The following is a 16,033-nucleotide window of genomic DNA, read 5'->3' as shown; positions in this document are numbered from 1 at the left end:
AGTGCCCTTTCTGTGTTGCTGCTTCCGCATCGATTTTCACATTGGCTACTTCTTCTTGTGCAGCAGTCTCTTCCTTTAGTTCATTACAATTTATTTTTATGTGTAATGCAATTATTGTTGTTGCTGCCGCTTGAATGTTTATTCGCGCTACTTTGGCGGGGGCGTTTTAGGGCGAGTGGAAGGGTGAGGGGGAAAGGGAGGCAAGGGGGGGCAAAGAGTGGGCGGGGCACTTCGTCGAGGTCTTTGTTACACTCTCGGACATGACAACAAAGACACGACCACGACACGTTGCGAATTTGCCATGAACATTGCAGTTGCTGCTGCTGCTGTTGCAAGTTGCTGTTGCTGTTGCTGCTGCTGCTGCTGCTGCTGCAGTTGCAAGCTGCTTGTTGCTGCGGGGAAGCTGGCTGTGCCTGTGCTTGTGCCTGAGCCTGGGTTGCAAGTGGGAGAAGGTAGTGGGTGGCTGGGCGGTTGGGCGGTGTACTGACCTGGCGTTGCACTAAATACAAACACACACTTACGGACACGGACACATCTGGCGCTGAAGATCGCGCGATTTCTTAATATGAGAATATTCCCACCATTGTCTCCGCTGATGAGGCTCCACAGCCAGCTCCTCTATTTCTTCTGCCTTTTTCAGCTTTTTATTTTCGTTTTTGGGGTGACTGACTTGGGCTTTGGAGTGGGTTGTCCACTTCGATTGCATGCGAGGATCCGCGGTGGAGGAGGCCCTCTTCTTGGCCCATTTAGCACTACTGTTTACCGCTGGCGCTGCTTTAATTCCAGTTATGCGAACTTCTTTTGTCTTCCCAACCCATGTGCAGTGTGAAAAGATTCCGCATTTGGCATTCACATGGAATCGGTGGCGGCCCTTTACTCCAGAGGTCATTACTGGTCACCAGTTGTTGTTGTGGTTGCTGTTGTGTTTATGGTGTTGTTGGAGTTGTTGGAGTTGTTGGAGTTGTTTTGGTGGGTAAAAGAACGGTTCTTGCGTGCACCACACGTGGCAGTTCCCACCTCTTCACTAATTTATTTGCACTGGAATCTGGCAGTGTTGTAGGAATACTTCCCCCACTTCTTAATTAATAATTTATGCTCGGCTTTTCTCTTTGCAGGTGAGTCTAACGGTAATGGCAGCACCACTGGTACCACTGGCACCACCAGCACCACTTGCACCACATTGTGCGTCCGCCAAATGTTCCCAAGCCACATGATCGGTCCAAGAGCCAAAGCAACCAGTGAGTAATGAGCAACTGCATCTAATTGGCAGTGATTTAAACACCGGGGAACAGAAATCAATTGAACAAACTCAGGGGATACTTTTCCATGGCAATTATCCGCTGAGGTTGTGGGTATCCATTTTGGAATAGACTAGATTTCACTGTACGAACTTGGGTGTAGTTCTTTGAGAAATAAGTTATTTGGGCCAGTAACAACTTAATTTTCTTAAAACATCCTAAACTTCTTTAAGTTTAAAGCCAACGACAAATATTTCTTAATTTAAATCAAATTGAGTTTTTTCTTTAAACTAAACAATTGCAATTTAGTTTTCAAAGAATTGATTTTGTTTACGATTGAATTTCTTTTTAAAATGGTTTGGTTTATGTTTTTTTTTTAAACTTATAATTTACTATAGAAAAACGAAATTTATTTTCCCCAACGATCCACCGGAGATCCTCGATCGCAGATCGCTGATCGCTGATCGCTGATCGCCGATCGTAATTGTGCAAATCGAGACCAGAAACCCCGGCTTAGCCCTCACACCAGCGAACCGATCTCGTTTTGCGATCGAACAATGGGGCTGCACCTGCAATCTATCGAACAATTCATCAGGCGGGGATTAACAAAGATTTTCCCACAATTTCCCAGCAAAGTACCATCGAAGTGCCCAGTGGCAGGAACAAGTATAAAATTTCATTATCGCGCACTTGCAAGACGGGAAGGGAAATAAAAAAAAAATAGAATAAAATAAAATAAAGAGCGGGCCTACAGCTTATCCCATTACACTAAGCGCATATGCAGGAGTCCTGTGTCCCGGGGTCGGAGTTTTGAGTCCTGTAGGATGGATCTCTGTGTTCTGAATTCGGGGTCCGGCATCCTGAGGCCCAAAACACTTGTTGGCCGCTTCATGTTTCAGCAGAAAAGACGCAGACAAAGCAGCGCCGGTGGAAATGCGAAAAGATCCTGGGACAATGTCCTTCGTGTAGGACCGCTGCCACTTGATTAGCCCCTACATGGAAAGAAAATCGTTGTAATCTCCAAGAAAACTAGATAAATCTTTGGGAAGGAAAATTTTTAAATTTGTTAATGTATTTTGTTGTTACAAAATATTAAGATAACTTTTAAATGATCTTTTAAGGATCCATATCAAATATATAACTCTTCATTCCACTCTTCGCCTTTTAGCTTGAACATTTTGATTGGCTCCCCATTTTAAGAATTAGACTCTAATAGTCTCAATAAGATATAAACATTAGACACACCTTAATTGTTTGATTTTAATTTAGTTCAGTTTGAGTATTAAAATACTGTTTTTTTTTGCCAGTGCAGTGCAGTCCGCGAATAGCGGAAAAGTTGCAAAAATAGAACCTAACAAAATGCTGGCAGTATTTGTCATGGGAAAGACGAGCAGGTGACGTGGCTCCTCTTGCGATCCTGCGCAGATCCTGCGAGATCGTCCTGCTTGGGGAGTTGGTAATTGAATTGATCGTGATTCGGATTTGTGGCCATTGTCGATCGATAAGGATGCAGATGCAGATGCAGCCACGATCATTATGATAGCTCGCTACCTGAAGGGATGGCAAGGGAGTCCGAAACGAGGGCCCAGAACTCAGAATTCAGAATCACTCAGTTCAGAATCCAGATTTCGGGACAGGGGCAGTTGTAGCGAAATCGCCAGGACAATGAGTGCGCATTTTGCAGGCTGTCCAATATTTGCGACGTGTCATCGATCGAAGGATGCTTGAGAACCTCTGGGCTCTCTTTTTATTGAATGTTTTTTGGTGCGTGAGAAAAAGGATTAAGGGGTACACATACCTTTATACAGGACTAAAACTGTCACGAGAAAGAGGTAGAGGTGTGCAAAAATAGTGCAAAATAGCGAAGGGGTTCATCATGGGTTTTTGGCGACAAAAAAAAGGAAAGGAAAGGAAAGGGCCAGCTGCTGGCTGTTGGCGACTGTGGGAAATTCTGCAAGCGAGCATCGGTGTCTGATTTTGATCCATTTCAGGCTAATCAAAGCACCCCATCCCCCCGTCCCCCCGTCCCCCTTTCCCCCTCCATTTTCCTGGCCAATTTTCCGACTGGATCCCGCTGCCCACTGCGGCATTGTCTGTCTGCAAGTTCAGTTCGATAAGCATCAAGTTCTCACGAACTTTTATTGTCCTCAAGAGGAGACGGAGAAGACGCTGGCTGGCAACCTGGAATTGCAACTGCCAAGCTGCACGAGCAGCACAGCCTCCCCACTTTTGCTCCCCCCTCTCCTGGTCACCCCCACCACCCACCACCCACTCGCCGCCCCCTTTTTTCCAGGCAGAGCGACATTTTCCAAGCAATTAATGCCAAATTTAGACAAGCCTGCGCTCTTTCTTCTCCCACACACACATACACACAGCCGTGTTCAAAATAATAGTAGTTATCTAAAGAGCAACAAGAAAAAATAGATTGTTTTATTAATATCAGTTGCTCAGTTGCTTAAGTCCTTAAAAAATTAAAGCCAATATTAACATAATATTTTGGAAAAATAGCTATTTAAAAAATTAAATTCAATTAACGTCAATCGAAGAACTCAAGATCATTCATGGTCTTTAAAGTCTGGTTTTCCTGATTCTTTGGTTCCTGCTCCCAAATAATTCAAAGGCTGTGGCCAAGACTTTGACTCTATAATTATCCAGACGTTTAGGGCACTTCTTCGATTGGGTCATCATAAGGACACCGATGCTGAATAAACCAATTCCATTGGCCAGACGACAACCAACAAGACAGTTTTTCGATCATTTTGAGATTATTTAGAGACGAGCTTAAGAAAGGAATTGTCAAGGCCAATATTGTCCGAATATTCTAAGAAATTATTATTATTTTGTTACATACATATACTCTCCTAAACCTTAAAGAGCGAGCTTTCCCGGCTGATCAGCCGTGAAATATAAGTTTAAAAAAAATTAAGGCCGGAAGTGAGTACGCCCCACTCACGCATGACAATAGTCTGCTTTTTGTTTTACTTTTCGTTTCTGGGTTTGTATAAGTACATTTCTTTTTTTTTTGGGCCCAGTTTTGTGGCTCCCTGACCCAATTGCGGGCCTTACCTTGACTGAATCATCCAGCCGGAGACGGCGATAAGACCCCGGACCTTCGGCCAAGCCCAAAAACACTGAAAACCCAGAGCGAAGCCAAAAACCAAAAACCAAAAAAACAAAAAAGGGGGCGAGACGCATGCGCAGCCCGTTGCTAATAAATTCGGTCATATGCGGGACATGTGGAAATTCAAACTAATTAAATTGTAAAACGAAATTAGCTTAGATAATTTGTGGAGTGCGATTCGGTTTAACCCTTTGGTGTGCAGTGCCCGCATTTTCGAACTCGACATAATAATGCATCAGATCGGCCAGGCAATTCGATATGCCGTTGCACTCGATCTATAGTCGATTATCGGTTGCAAATAATTTGATTAATGATGTCGGCTTGGAGTTTGTGGAGATTTTAAAGGGTTTATATTGAATCCAAAACAATTACAAACGATGGCTTTAAATATGGATTTGATGAGCTGTTTAGATTTTTCATATCTAAATTTTGTGTGGCTAGAAGTTTATATTTCTTTAGATGGAATTAATTTTTATTCGATTGGTTTTGAACTGCTAAGATCTAAAAACTTGTCTAATAAATTAAACAAAAACCTCCTCTCCAGTTTTTGTTAAACTTTTATTATGTTTGTTGCTATAGATATCAATCACTTAGCTAAGCTTAGATTTTAGTTAAGCGCTAACAAAGTATGAATTTTCTTGCTGAGGCGCCACTTGTCCTGGGATTATCCCACTGGGTCCTGCCTTAACCCTCTACTGCCTGTCGGCTTTTTCAGTTTGATGACGGCCGCAGTGTGGTCTTAACGCTGTACAATTTATTTATGATTACGACTGTGTGTGCGTGCCTGTTGTTGTGACTGGTGGACACATCATTCCGAATATATACGTATACTCCCTAATATATCCATCTGTGGTCCAAACGCACCGCTATTGCTACTGTGGGCGTTGTCCTGTTATTCTACCGCTATTGTCCTGCCAGGACAATCCCGAAATGGTCAGCAACTCGCCAGGTTGCCGCCGTTTGCACATCGTTTGTGGGCCTGTGTTTATTCCGAAAACATTTACTCCTGTTGTGCTCGTTTTTATTGCGGATAAATCATCTCGTTGAGCGAAGGATATTTGTGGGTGTTTTGGGCAATGACACGCCCATTAGTCCATTAGGAGATGCGGCAATGGGATAAAGGATGCGACGAACAGGACCTCAAAAGGCTTCCAGATGTTTTACTTTTGAATTTGTGTTATTGGAATCTAATTCTAATTCTCTACTTTTTTTACTTTTTTTTATTTTCTGTTTAAGGTAATTTAACTACCATTGAGTTGCTTCTATGCGCCTTAGTAAAATAAAAGGAATATGTATTTTAATTTATAATTAGTTGCTTTAAGTAGAGTTTTTTTTTCCATAGATTTTTTTTTGGATTTTCTGTCTCGAAAAACACAAATAAAACATATAGCCCATCCACATTAGGGTTGCGTTCCATTGCTGCAATACAAACTTACCAACTTGGACTGACTTTGAGCCATCGCATAAATCGAAGACTTTGATTACTCCATAAATATCGATTTCGTGGACCATTCGCCTTGGCATATAGCCACCGCATTCCTCGTTTCTGAGGCTTTTGGTTGCCGCTTTCGGGTGGGGATATTTCTCTCTCTATATATATATATATATATTTATATATGGTTGTTCAGTATGCGAGACACGTACAGTGGGAACAGCCGCATTGAGGCTGCGGTTCAGGTTCAGTCTGTAAATCCGAAATGGGGCAATGGCAATGGCTATGGCTATGACTATGGCAACGGCAACGGCTACGGCAATGGCAACTACAACACCTACGGCAGCAACATCAACCATTCAGTTAAGACCCCTTTTGACCAGGTCCCAAAGTCGAGGCCAAAAGATGGGCACGTCCACGTCCGGCGGCCAAAAGAGATCTCCGTTCGCTGATGGAGATGTCACTTGAGTAATTGTCGTCATACGCTCGCCGCTCAGCTTATTTTCCTATTTTCATTACCTGTCACACACAAAAGCGAAGTCAGCGAAGAAAGTTTTCCAAGTGTGCGTTAACACAGAGAAAAAATCAATAATTTTGGGGAGAAGAAAAAAAAATTCATATAAATTGATTTTCATTTAATTTCACTCTATATAGTGAAAGTTAAAGATTGTTTTGCTAAATGAAAAGATTTTTGTTGGTCACCAAGTCTTCATTTTATTAAAATAAATACAAATTGCCTAGATTTTTGAAGTACTTAGTATGTTAATAAGTATTTACAAATTTGATTTCTATTAAAATATAAAATATAATAAAATACAGTTAATTAAATTAATATAATACTAATTTATATTTGGTATTTTTGTATAGTTTTGTATGTTTTCGCCTGTAAGTAAATAAATATAACACCAATTGGTGTTTGGTAATTTTTGTATGTTTTCGCCTGTGTATTTTCGGCTCGGACGTTGGACATTTGTTGGCCTGAAATGCGCCTTTGTAGTTGCACAATCTGCGTGTCAATGATGACGCTGCTCCCCAGAGAAACCCCTTAGTCCCAGGTCCCAAGTTGCAGTTCCTCCACCTCCAACTCCACCTCCAACTCCACCTCCACCTCTGCCGATCGTTTGGCATGTCCAAGATGCGATGTTGTCCAACGTGCAGCTATTTAGTGGCTTTGTCCCTCGCCCCCGCAACTTTTTCATATCTCGGCATTCGCATCTGGGCAGCGCCTTTGTATCTTTGTATCCGTATCTGTATCTGTAACGCTGCGTGTTTTGTATCTGATATACACCATATATACACCGTACAGCAACCGTATCCCATGTAGCATGTGTGTGTGGGTCTGAGAGCGGTCTTTTGGGACCGAAAAGCGACCTGTGTCCACGTCCGCCGACAACATTTCATCATCATCGTGATGATCGTGAAAGGAGCACCTCGAACAATAATTGTCACTTGGACAGAAATAATCATAATTTCGGAGTTTCTTTCCCTCTTTCACCATTCGGGCAGCGGGCCATTATGCAGAGTGACGTGTTTCACCTTATTTTTGGGAATTAGCAAACTGTCTCCCAGGGCCACTCAACCGTTTCCACAAACAAAGGTTTGAAAATATTGGAAAATATCTAGGCGGAGATCCCGGGCAACTGATTGATTTGACCGACCGACACGATGCGTGAAGATGACAAATCCAATCACATAAACAAAGGAATCCTGCGAGTTTCTCAACGAGGACAGCAGCAGGTTGAGGGTCAAGAATGCGATGCTCCTTAAAAGATAGTGAACGGTTGCACCCAAAAACTGATCAATGTGGAACTGGTTTTTGGGCACAAGAAAGTGCAAGTTTTTCTGGGAATCTAAATTATGTTGGCAATAAGGAAATTGCAAGTTTCAAACGAAAATTTTAGTTTAAAAAAAAAAACAATAATAAAAATAATAATTGAAAAGGTTTTTGGTATAGACATTTGATAAAATTCATAAAGTAAAAATTCGTTATTAAAATAACTATGAAAAAAACTATTTTAAAAGAAGAAATTCAAGTTAGCCAGCTTTGTGGAAAAAATTATACTCATAAAAAATTTTTTAAAAATAATATGGTTACAAAAATGTTTCAAAGAAAATTTCCAAATTTCGTGAGATACACAAAAAAACACGTTTTCTTTTCGAACTCATATGTCAATATAAAAAAAGCTTCGTTAGCTTTTTTTTAAAACTCCTTTTTCTTGTTTCATCAACGAAACCGTTACAAACCGATCAAATTTCCATACTCATTCTAAGCGTTTTTTGCTTAAAAAATCGAGAGTCCTTGCCGCAGGATTTCTATCTGCAACACGCAAGAACCAGCCAACCCAGAAAACCAAAAAACCAAGAATCCAAAAAAAAAGCCCCGAAAACCGGTCACCCTTCCTGTGGGCCATAAATTTTCCGTTAAAAACGAATGCATTTCCAGTGAGATTTGCTCATTTAAACCGAAGCTGGGGCAGGAAAACGTGAATATCAAGGAAAAATTATCCGAAAGAATGACAGCAAAATGAAAAAAAATGTTATAGGTAAAGGTAAAGGTAAAAAATCAAAGTAACCGGAGGGGAGACGACAATTGCCCGTCTTAGGGTGAGACCCGCGACGGAACCCAAGACCATCTTCCTTTTTATCATTGTTTGAATTGAATTAAAAAAGCGACGGTAATCAATGCGAAGCTGTGCCGGCTGTGTCGTCCTTGTCCTCGTCCTGGTCCAGGACCCTCTATCTAAATCAGGAGAAAAAACCTTTGCCTGGCCCGCCTCACATGTGACACAAACACCACCCCACACCCCTCGCGATTCATATCTTGGGAAAATCTTGGCCACCACCCAAAAAAAAAAAACAACGAAAAAAAAAGGAAACCCAAGGCGCACACACACACACGTAAAAAATCGGGAAGATGTGGAAAAAAAAACAATAAGGACACGCACGAGGGGCATAAAAAATTAATATCGGGGAAGGAAAAAAAAAATTTGCATAGAACAAAAAATGCCGTTACACACACACACGGCTACCTGGACTCACAGGACTCGCAGGACTCACAGAATTCGCAACTCCCTGCAGATCCTTCAGGGGTTGCAAAAAGGACCGACCGAGCTGGAAAAAAATCACACTACCCCGCGGCACGAAGGAAAACGAAAGAAACACAAAAGGAAACTTTAAGGAAAGCAGGCGGCGATCGGTAAAAATTGCATAAAAAATAATTACAAGGCGACAGGACGCGGGCTAAATGTCCTGTGTCCTGTGCTCTGTGCTCTGTGTCCTCCCCTCTGGCCTCTTTCCCCCACCCCAATTTTCGTTTGATTAAAGCGCACAAAGGACGAGTGACGAGTTTTTTCTTCTTCTTAGCGTTCCAGGACATTAGCAGCATCCTTTTACAAGGCAGCTCGCATCTGCGCAGGCGCCGCCGAGGGGTAAAAAATTAAATGCGCGCGCAAAAAAAAATCAGGGTTCTTTATGGCATGCCCATGGTATAGGATGGTATGGTTTAATATAGTAAAAAAAAAACAAAAAACAACACACATGAGGAACAAAAAAAATCGTTTACCCCTGACAAAGGGAAAGGATTAAGCAGCGAGGCAGAAGAAGAACCGAAAATCTTAGAAAATGTTACGCATCCGCCTGTCCATCTCCATCTCCATCGCCATCCCGTTCCCCGAATTCCTCTATTATTAGATGTATTTCGAGGGAAGGGGATTGCGAGATCAGGGCTGGTCGCCACACTTATTGCGCAGCTTCCGCGATGGGAACTCCCCAGAGAACTGCGCACATCCCATGCCGGGATACATGCAATATAGAGTTTTAGAGAGACTCAGAAAACGAAAGAGAGAAACTGAGATTCGGGGAGAGTTCAAGGAACTCCGATGCTGCCAGGACCTTTGGAGCATTGTCTCCATAAATAGCTCACTGAAGTGAAACAGAACACTCAGGCATCTCCCTTGCTACACATGATCCCTATTCGTAAACGAACTCAGTCTGCCAAACATGATCTCCCAAAACTAAAAACTAGCTAAAATTAATCAAATATAATAGTAAACCCCTTAAGATGCCGAACATTGATCTTAAAAATTGAATATTTTTTTGTTTCCCTGTAATACAATATCTATACAAAAGTAATTAAATTAAACACGACTTAAAGATACAAATTAAACACAACTATAGAAAAAGAGCTATAAAATTGCCTACCCATGCGCTTCGATCTTGTTAAAAAACCTAGATTAAAGACTGCAATACTAAAAAATTAAAAATATATAGCAGCATTAAAAATAGCGCAAGAGAATTGTTAACAATAAGAATAAAGCATTCATAATAGATAAGAAATGTTTTATGTGTTAAACATATTTATTGTTCGTCCCTGACTTAAAAAAATATCTTTGCGGTAATTATTACAGAGCTTAGGGATATAAAATGTTATATGATGATAAGATAAAATATAATTGTATAAACAATAAAAAAGTTATCTGGGGTTTCCTTTAAAAGTCTTTAGTTAGGATCCCTCGTCAATTTACCGTTCTCAAGTTCTATTTCTTATTTAAGAGCCAAATAGGTAATCAAAATTAGTTTTCTTGGTATATCTTGAGATATAATTATGGTAAAACAAGCCTAATCGTTTTTCTGCGGATATCTTTAGTTAGGACCCTTTGCATGGCCAAACCGAACCCTGCTATTGGTCAACTGGTGGCTGGTATCTAACTCGTTCGCTCTATCCGCCCCCTCCCAATTCCCCCTTTCCCAACTTAACGTCCGTGACATAGTTATAGTTTCACTCCTTCTTTCCAAATGTTAACCCTCTGCTGCCTAACAACTCAATTTGGGCAGCGATTAGTGGCGGACAGTCGTCGTTTTTCCATTTCCCATTTCCCATGTGAGGAGAGATTTTCTTATAGAGGTGGGGGGTTTCGGGGGGGAGCAGTCGCTGTCGCCGTCGCTGCCGCTGGCGACGTCGACGCAGGCAGCGACGGACAGCCGTCCGCAGATGAATTCATCCCCCTTTTTCTAATTTTTCCTTTGGTCCACTCGCAACTCGAACATGTGCGAGTGAGAAAGGGCGAGAGGGAGAGAGAGAGCGAGGGAGATAGCGTAGCAACCCCTGCATGTGTGTGTGTAGTGGTGACTACACACGTTTTTTTTTTTCCATACGCTTTTTTTTTTTTTTAGCCCCGACCCTCGAGGGTCAAAGGGAAAGATGAGCGGTGTGTGAGTAAAAAAATACTGCCGCTGCCTCGGTCGACGTCGACTGCGACCGCGACGGCACAGCCTCAGCGGCAGGACTGAAGACGACCGTCGACCCTCGAGCGTCCCAGGAAGCCAACTAGCTGTCAGTCCACGTGAAGCCTCCGAGGGGTCAACAACACACTACACACGACCTCACATCACATCACATCAGATCAGATCAGATCCTTCGGCAAAATCACGTCGATTTACCATTACCTCGCATTACACACAACTACTCGAAACGGTTTAACCGATACGCAACCGATACCCAACCGTTACCGTTTACCGATTCGTGTCTTGTGAAAGTGCTAAAACATACAAAAAAACAAACAAACACAAACAAACATTCTGGGACAACCACACGCAGGACAATTGGATTACCTACGATCGTGTGTGTCTGTCACTTCAATCTTCTTGTGCCTTTCGCCTTTTTTTTTTTACAAAAACAATTTTTTTTAAACCCAAAACCCCCACAAAAAGAACAAAAACTTGTGATGTGTTAAGATTACCAAACATTAAACCAAAACCAAAAAAAAAAAAACACACAAACCCCAAACTATTTTTTTTTTATACAAAACTCAAGATGTACAACAAAATGCTGTCGATCAGTGAGGATCATGGATTCCGTTCGCTGAGCCGTAAGTTTGACAACCAAAAGAAACCCTATATAATCGTGGGTGTTTAGTGGCCATAAGCAATCTGCGACCAAAACTTGATTCAATGGATTTTCTTGAGATATTTCTAGTTGACAGTTAGTTTACTAAAATTTTAAATGTAACAAAAATATTTTTTACGAAATATAGAGCTGCATTAAAAATCTCTTGAGACAATTTGGCCAATCAGGAGAATAAAAACAAGAAGTATGTCCGATATTTCCCAATAAGCAATTGCCCAGACGCGTGTATCTTGGACTGAGATAACCGCAGCATTTCTTGGAACTTCCCAGATATTCCTATAGCAGCTCTTCCTGTTCTGGTGCGGTACTTCTTTCTTCCATGGTTTTCATGGGTGTCTCTTTAATCATTTGCCGTTGTCGTTCTGTTTTGTCCCCCAAATAGATACAAAACACAGGCAAATGTGCGGACAATTTTTGATAAGCGAGTTGTACTGGGAAGACAACAGCAACAACCAGAACAACCAAAACAACAATAACAACGGCAATAAGCCAACGCCCGCACCTACACACACACACACACACACACACACACACACACACATATGTACTTAGGGGTATAGGGGGTATAGACTCCATAAAGAGAGGGGGCAACCTACTTACCTACCTATATGGATCGCAGCTATATTTACATATGTCCGTCGTGGCTGTCGTTGACTTTCGGGAAATAAAACAAACTTCTCTATATCGCTTCTCTGCACCTTGCTCACAATACAAACACAAATATTTTAGCGACAAAAAATAAGAAAAAAACAACGGCCTGAAAATGAAAAGTAAAACTTACAAGCCACATATGTCTTATCAAAAGAAGTGAGCGGGGAAAAACAATGGGAACATTTCATTGGCTCTGTGCAAATAGAGCGGTCCACCTTAAACTTACATTTCGATTACAAACGGATGTTCAAACAACGCACGACTTCAAAAGACCAATTGGATTTTAGACAACCGGAAGTACAGTTGCACTTACAACTAGAAATAGTTGTTTATTAATTTCTTAGCAGTTTAATTTATTTGATAATTGTATTTATTTAATATGAACCCACACCAAAGTCTTTAGGCAGTCAATACTATTTTGTTCTAATTATTTTTATTAGTTTACCGCCTAATCTAATTTGTTTAATGTGGCATTAACAGGGCCTTAGTTTCTTAAAATAAATTTCAAGGAAAAGGTTCAGACATTTGCAACTTATTAAGCCTAAAAGTAAAATATTTATTTAAGTTTTCACCTGGCTTTTGGGTTAATTTCTATATATATGTATATCTATATATATATGTATAGATATATGTTTGTGTGCCCTTTAGGTTGAATGCTCTTCTTTTCGTTGAACACACGCCTTGTGCCCATTTCCTTTGGCCTTATCAGTCGCCATGTGTGTCCAGCCTTAACACACAGACAGAGGCACACGTGGACTATATGTTAATGCCCGATTCCAGGCCGCGACCATATTTGCATATGGCTCATTCACTCAACCTGGCGGCATTCGAATCGTCCGTCTACGGGTCTGTGCTCTGTACTCTGTGCTCTGTGGTCTGTACTCTCTGGTCTGTGGTCCGTGGTCCGTGGTTCGTGGTCTGTAGTCTCCGGTCGGGGTTCCATTTGTTTGCTCATTTGTTTGTCCAGATATCCAGTCGCTTACCTTGCCGCCATATGCGGGTGTTATCAGCAGGCAAGCGCTAGCTTTTGGCTAACCGCTTCTTTTCCACGCTTTTTTTTTACCGCCCTCCCCAGCTCCCCTTCCCCTCCCCCGCCAAAGCACCAACACCAACCCTCAGAAAATGGGGGTCTATTTCAGGGAGGGGCCAGTAGGCAAATAAAACCAAATTTTTGTATGCTAAAACACTTTGCAAAGGCGACCGGTGTGATAAGGCTTCGGGGCTTCGATATTGTTGCGCCCCCGCACAACAGAAATCATTGTGAATCCAGGCGGCACACTATATACCTTCTATATGGTGTATGGTATGGTATGGTTAGGTATGGTATGGTATATACGTACATACATACCAACTCTGTTTGTTATAGTTTCAGCTGCTAAACACCTTTCCATGTATCCGTATCGCTGTGTTATCCACACGTAATTTGTTTAAACAAATTAAGTCGGGGGCCGCTCGGCTCCAGTTGATTTTGAGTTTTTCAGCTGCTGACGTCGCTTTGTCACTGTCAGCCAAAAAAAAAAAAAAAACACAAAAAATACAAAAAAAAAATAAAACAAAAAAGAACGCCTGTTGGACAACACATATATATTTACTATAACGCCCCCGTCGACTGTTATCGCCTGCCACAAAAAGAATTTCGAATTTGTTTAACCCTTTTCTTTCGTTGTTGTTAAACTTTTAAATGAGTTGGCCAAAAAACAATACTTCAAGTCCAACACAAAAAACGAAAAAAAAGTGTTGTCTTTAAATATTTACTCAGCATTTTCAGGGCGTTGTTTTTTTTATTTTTTTTTTTTTATTATTTAACCACCCGTCAACGAAGTGGAGCACTAAAAGTCATTATAATAGCCACTCAGCTGTCTTTAGCTTTCGATTTTTGCAGAATTTTTTTTTATACATATATTGATTATACAAATACTTCATTTAGAGAAGATTTAATAAATATGATATTTTTGGGGCTTGCTTTATTTATGGCGTTAGTTTTTCCTACAATTGAAAGGACTTAAAGAGGTCTAATTTTTCCCACTTCGCCGCCAATAGTTGGTCCAGTTTTTCGTGGCTTGACTCTTTCGGCTGACGCCATTTTTCATTCGGGATCCTGCGTCCTGTGTCCTTCGTCCTGCGAATGTGAGCACCTAAAAACAGCCGACGAGTACGACCATGTGGCGTGGCGCTCTCAGCCTGGTTTTTATGGCATCCCCACAGATAGAGCAGCCCACCCATAACCTTTGGGCCATAAAACCGAATCCTTCGAATCCTTCGAATGCTTGCGTGTGTACAAGTATATGTATGTGTGTTCCTGCCAGGATGGGGGCATAAATTAGCACAATCAACGTATTGTTTTCGGCCTGCCACGCCCCCAACCCTGGGCAGTCAATAACACGAGAACGTTATAAATAACAAAAATACAAGGAGCCGAACGAATTTCATATTTTCTTGTCCTGATAATTTGCGCAAAACTTCTATTAATATGTTAATTCTTAATTGTCCCACTTGGCTAACCCCTCCCTCATTGTTCTAGATATATATTCTAGATATAAAAAGGGGAGGGAGCGATATTAATGGCCGCAGGCTTGCATTAAATGGCCAGGAGTGCTTTAGGCCAAAGTCGCAGCTCGTAAATATTTGGGCTTAAGCTGTGCGCCTAACAAATCGACGCACTTCAATTTATTTATTTTTTTCTTTGCTCTGAGGGGGACGCAACGGCTGAATTAATTACGCATATATGCAAGAGGGTAAAAGATGCCAATGACATCACACAGCAGCAGCTAATAAATTCAGATTTCTAAGGGCGCGCAAAAGAAATGTAGCACTTTATCACGATATAGGAAATGCATAGCAAATTATTAGTTAATTGGAAGTTGGATGTTTGGGACAAAAAACATAGTTTAGCTCAAATCAATGATATAGTTTATTCAAACTTAAATATGGTCTTAATCCTTTCCTCATATATATAGGATACATTGACTATTTGATCTGCTTCAATCGCATTCGATTTGGTCACTGCCGTAAGGGTTAATGCAATTTATGACTTCTCGGTCCCGATAAGCTGGCACTTTTATGAAATCTATTTGGCAAGGACTCTGTTGACACTTGTCAGGCGGACTGACACGTTTGACAGCTTCACACATACACCCTTTTACCTTTTATATATATATAGTTTTTTTTTTTTGGTTTCCCCATCCCAACCCCCTAAACATTAACCCTCTTCAGCTGGCGCAATATTGTGCATGCTGTCAATAAGTTTTTTCTTTTCAATAATCATCGCAACTTGCAGTCTGTTGCTGTTTCTGTCTGTCTGCTAATCTGTGGGCAAACATCTAATCTAATCGCTTAGGCAAATATCAACCGACCACGCCCCCGGCCATTTCTCCGCTCGACCACGCCCCTTCTTCAGAAACAGACAGCAGGTAAAAGATATCAACTCGTCTTGGTCATATTTTACCTGCTTCTCATTTTTTTTTGTTTTGGGCCTGGCCAATTGCAGGCTGGCCAATCAATAAATACACTACTAATCAGCTGGAAAATGCCCGACCAAAAAAAAGGTCAACCATGGGGTGCGGAGAAAAACATATTTTATTTGGGAAGGAAAATAGGAAATAGCGTGTATAAAAAATGGTAAAGCGAAAATTGAGCGTAGCCCACCCAGGCAATCAGCAGAAATTACAAGCTAACACACATGTGTT

General features: G+C 41.3%; 1 protein-coding gene across 3 annotated transcripts in view; it reads left to right on the top strand.

The window, feature by feature from the left end:
• Nucleotides 1-16,033, top strand: part of LOC108138505 (AF4/FMR2 family member lilli) — a 49,446-nt gene that overhangs the window by 22,919 nt on the left and 10,494 nt on the right. The window contains exon 2 of one of the 3 annotated variants that reach the window (XM_017260739.2): nt 1,116-1,238. The exons of 1 other annotated variant lie outside the window; for it this stretch is intronic. In XM_017260739.2, coding sequence (XP_017116228.1) covers nt 1,116-1,238 — 123 coding nt within the window. Of the gene's footprint in view, nt 1-1,115; nt 1,239-10,962; nt 11,659-16,033 lie in introns of those variants that run through there. One more of the 3 variants, XM_017260740.2, reaches the window with a different exon arrangement.

The sequence above is a fragment of the Drosophila elegans genome, unplaced genomic scaffold (assembly GCF_018152505.1).
Source record: "Drosophila elegans isolate 14027-0461.03 unplaced genomic scaffold, ASM1815250v1 contig_149, whole genome shotgun sequence".
Lineage (NCBI taxonomy): Eukaryota > Metazoa > Arthropoda > Insecta > Diptera > Drosophilidae > Drosophila > Drosophila elegans.
This window is presented reverse-complemented; position numbering and strand designations above follow the sequence as displayed.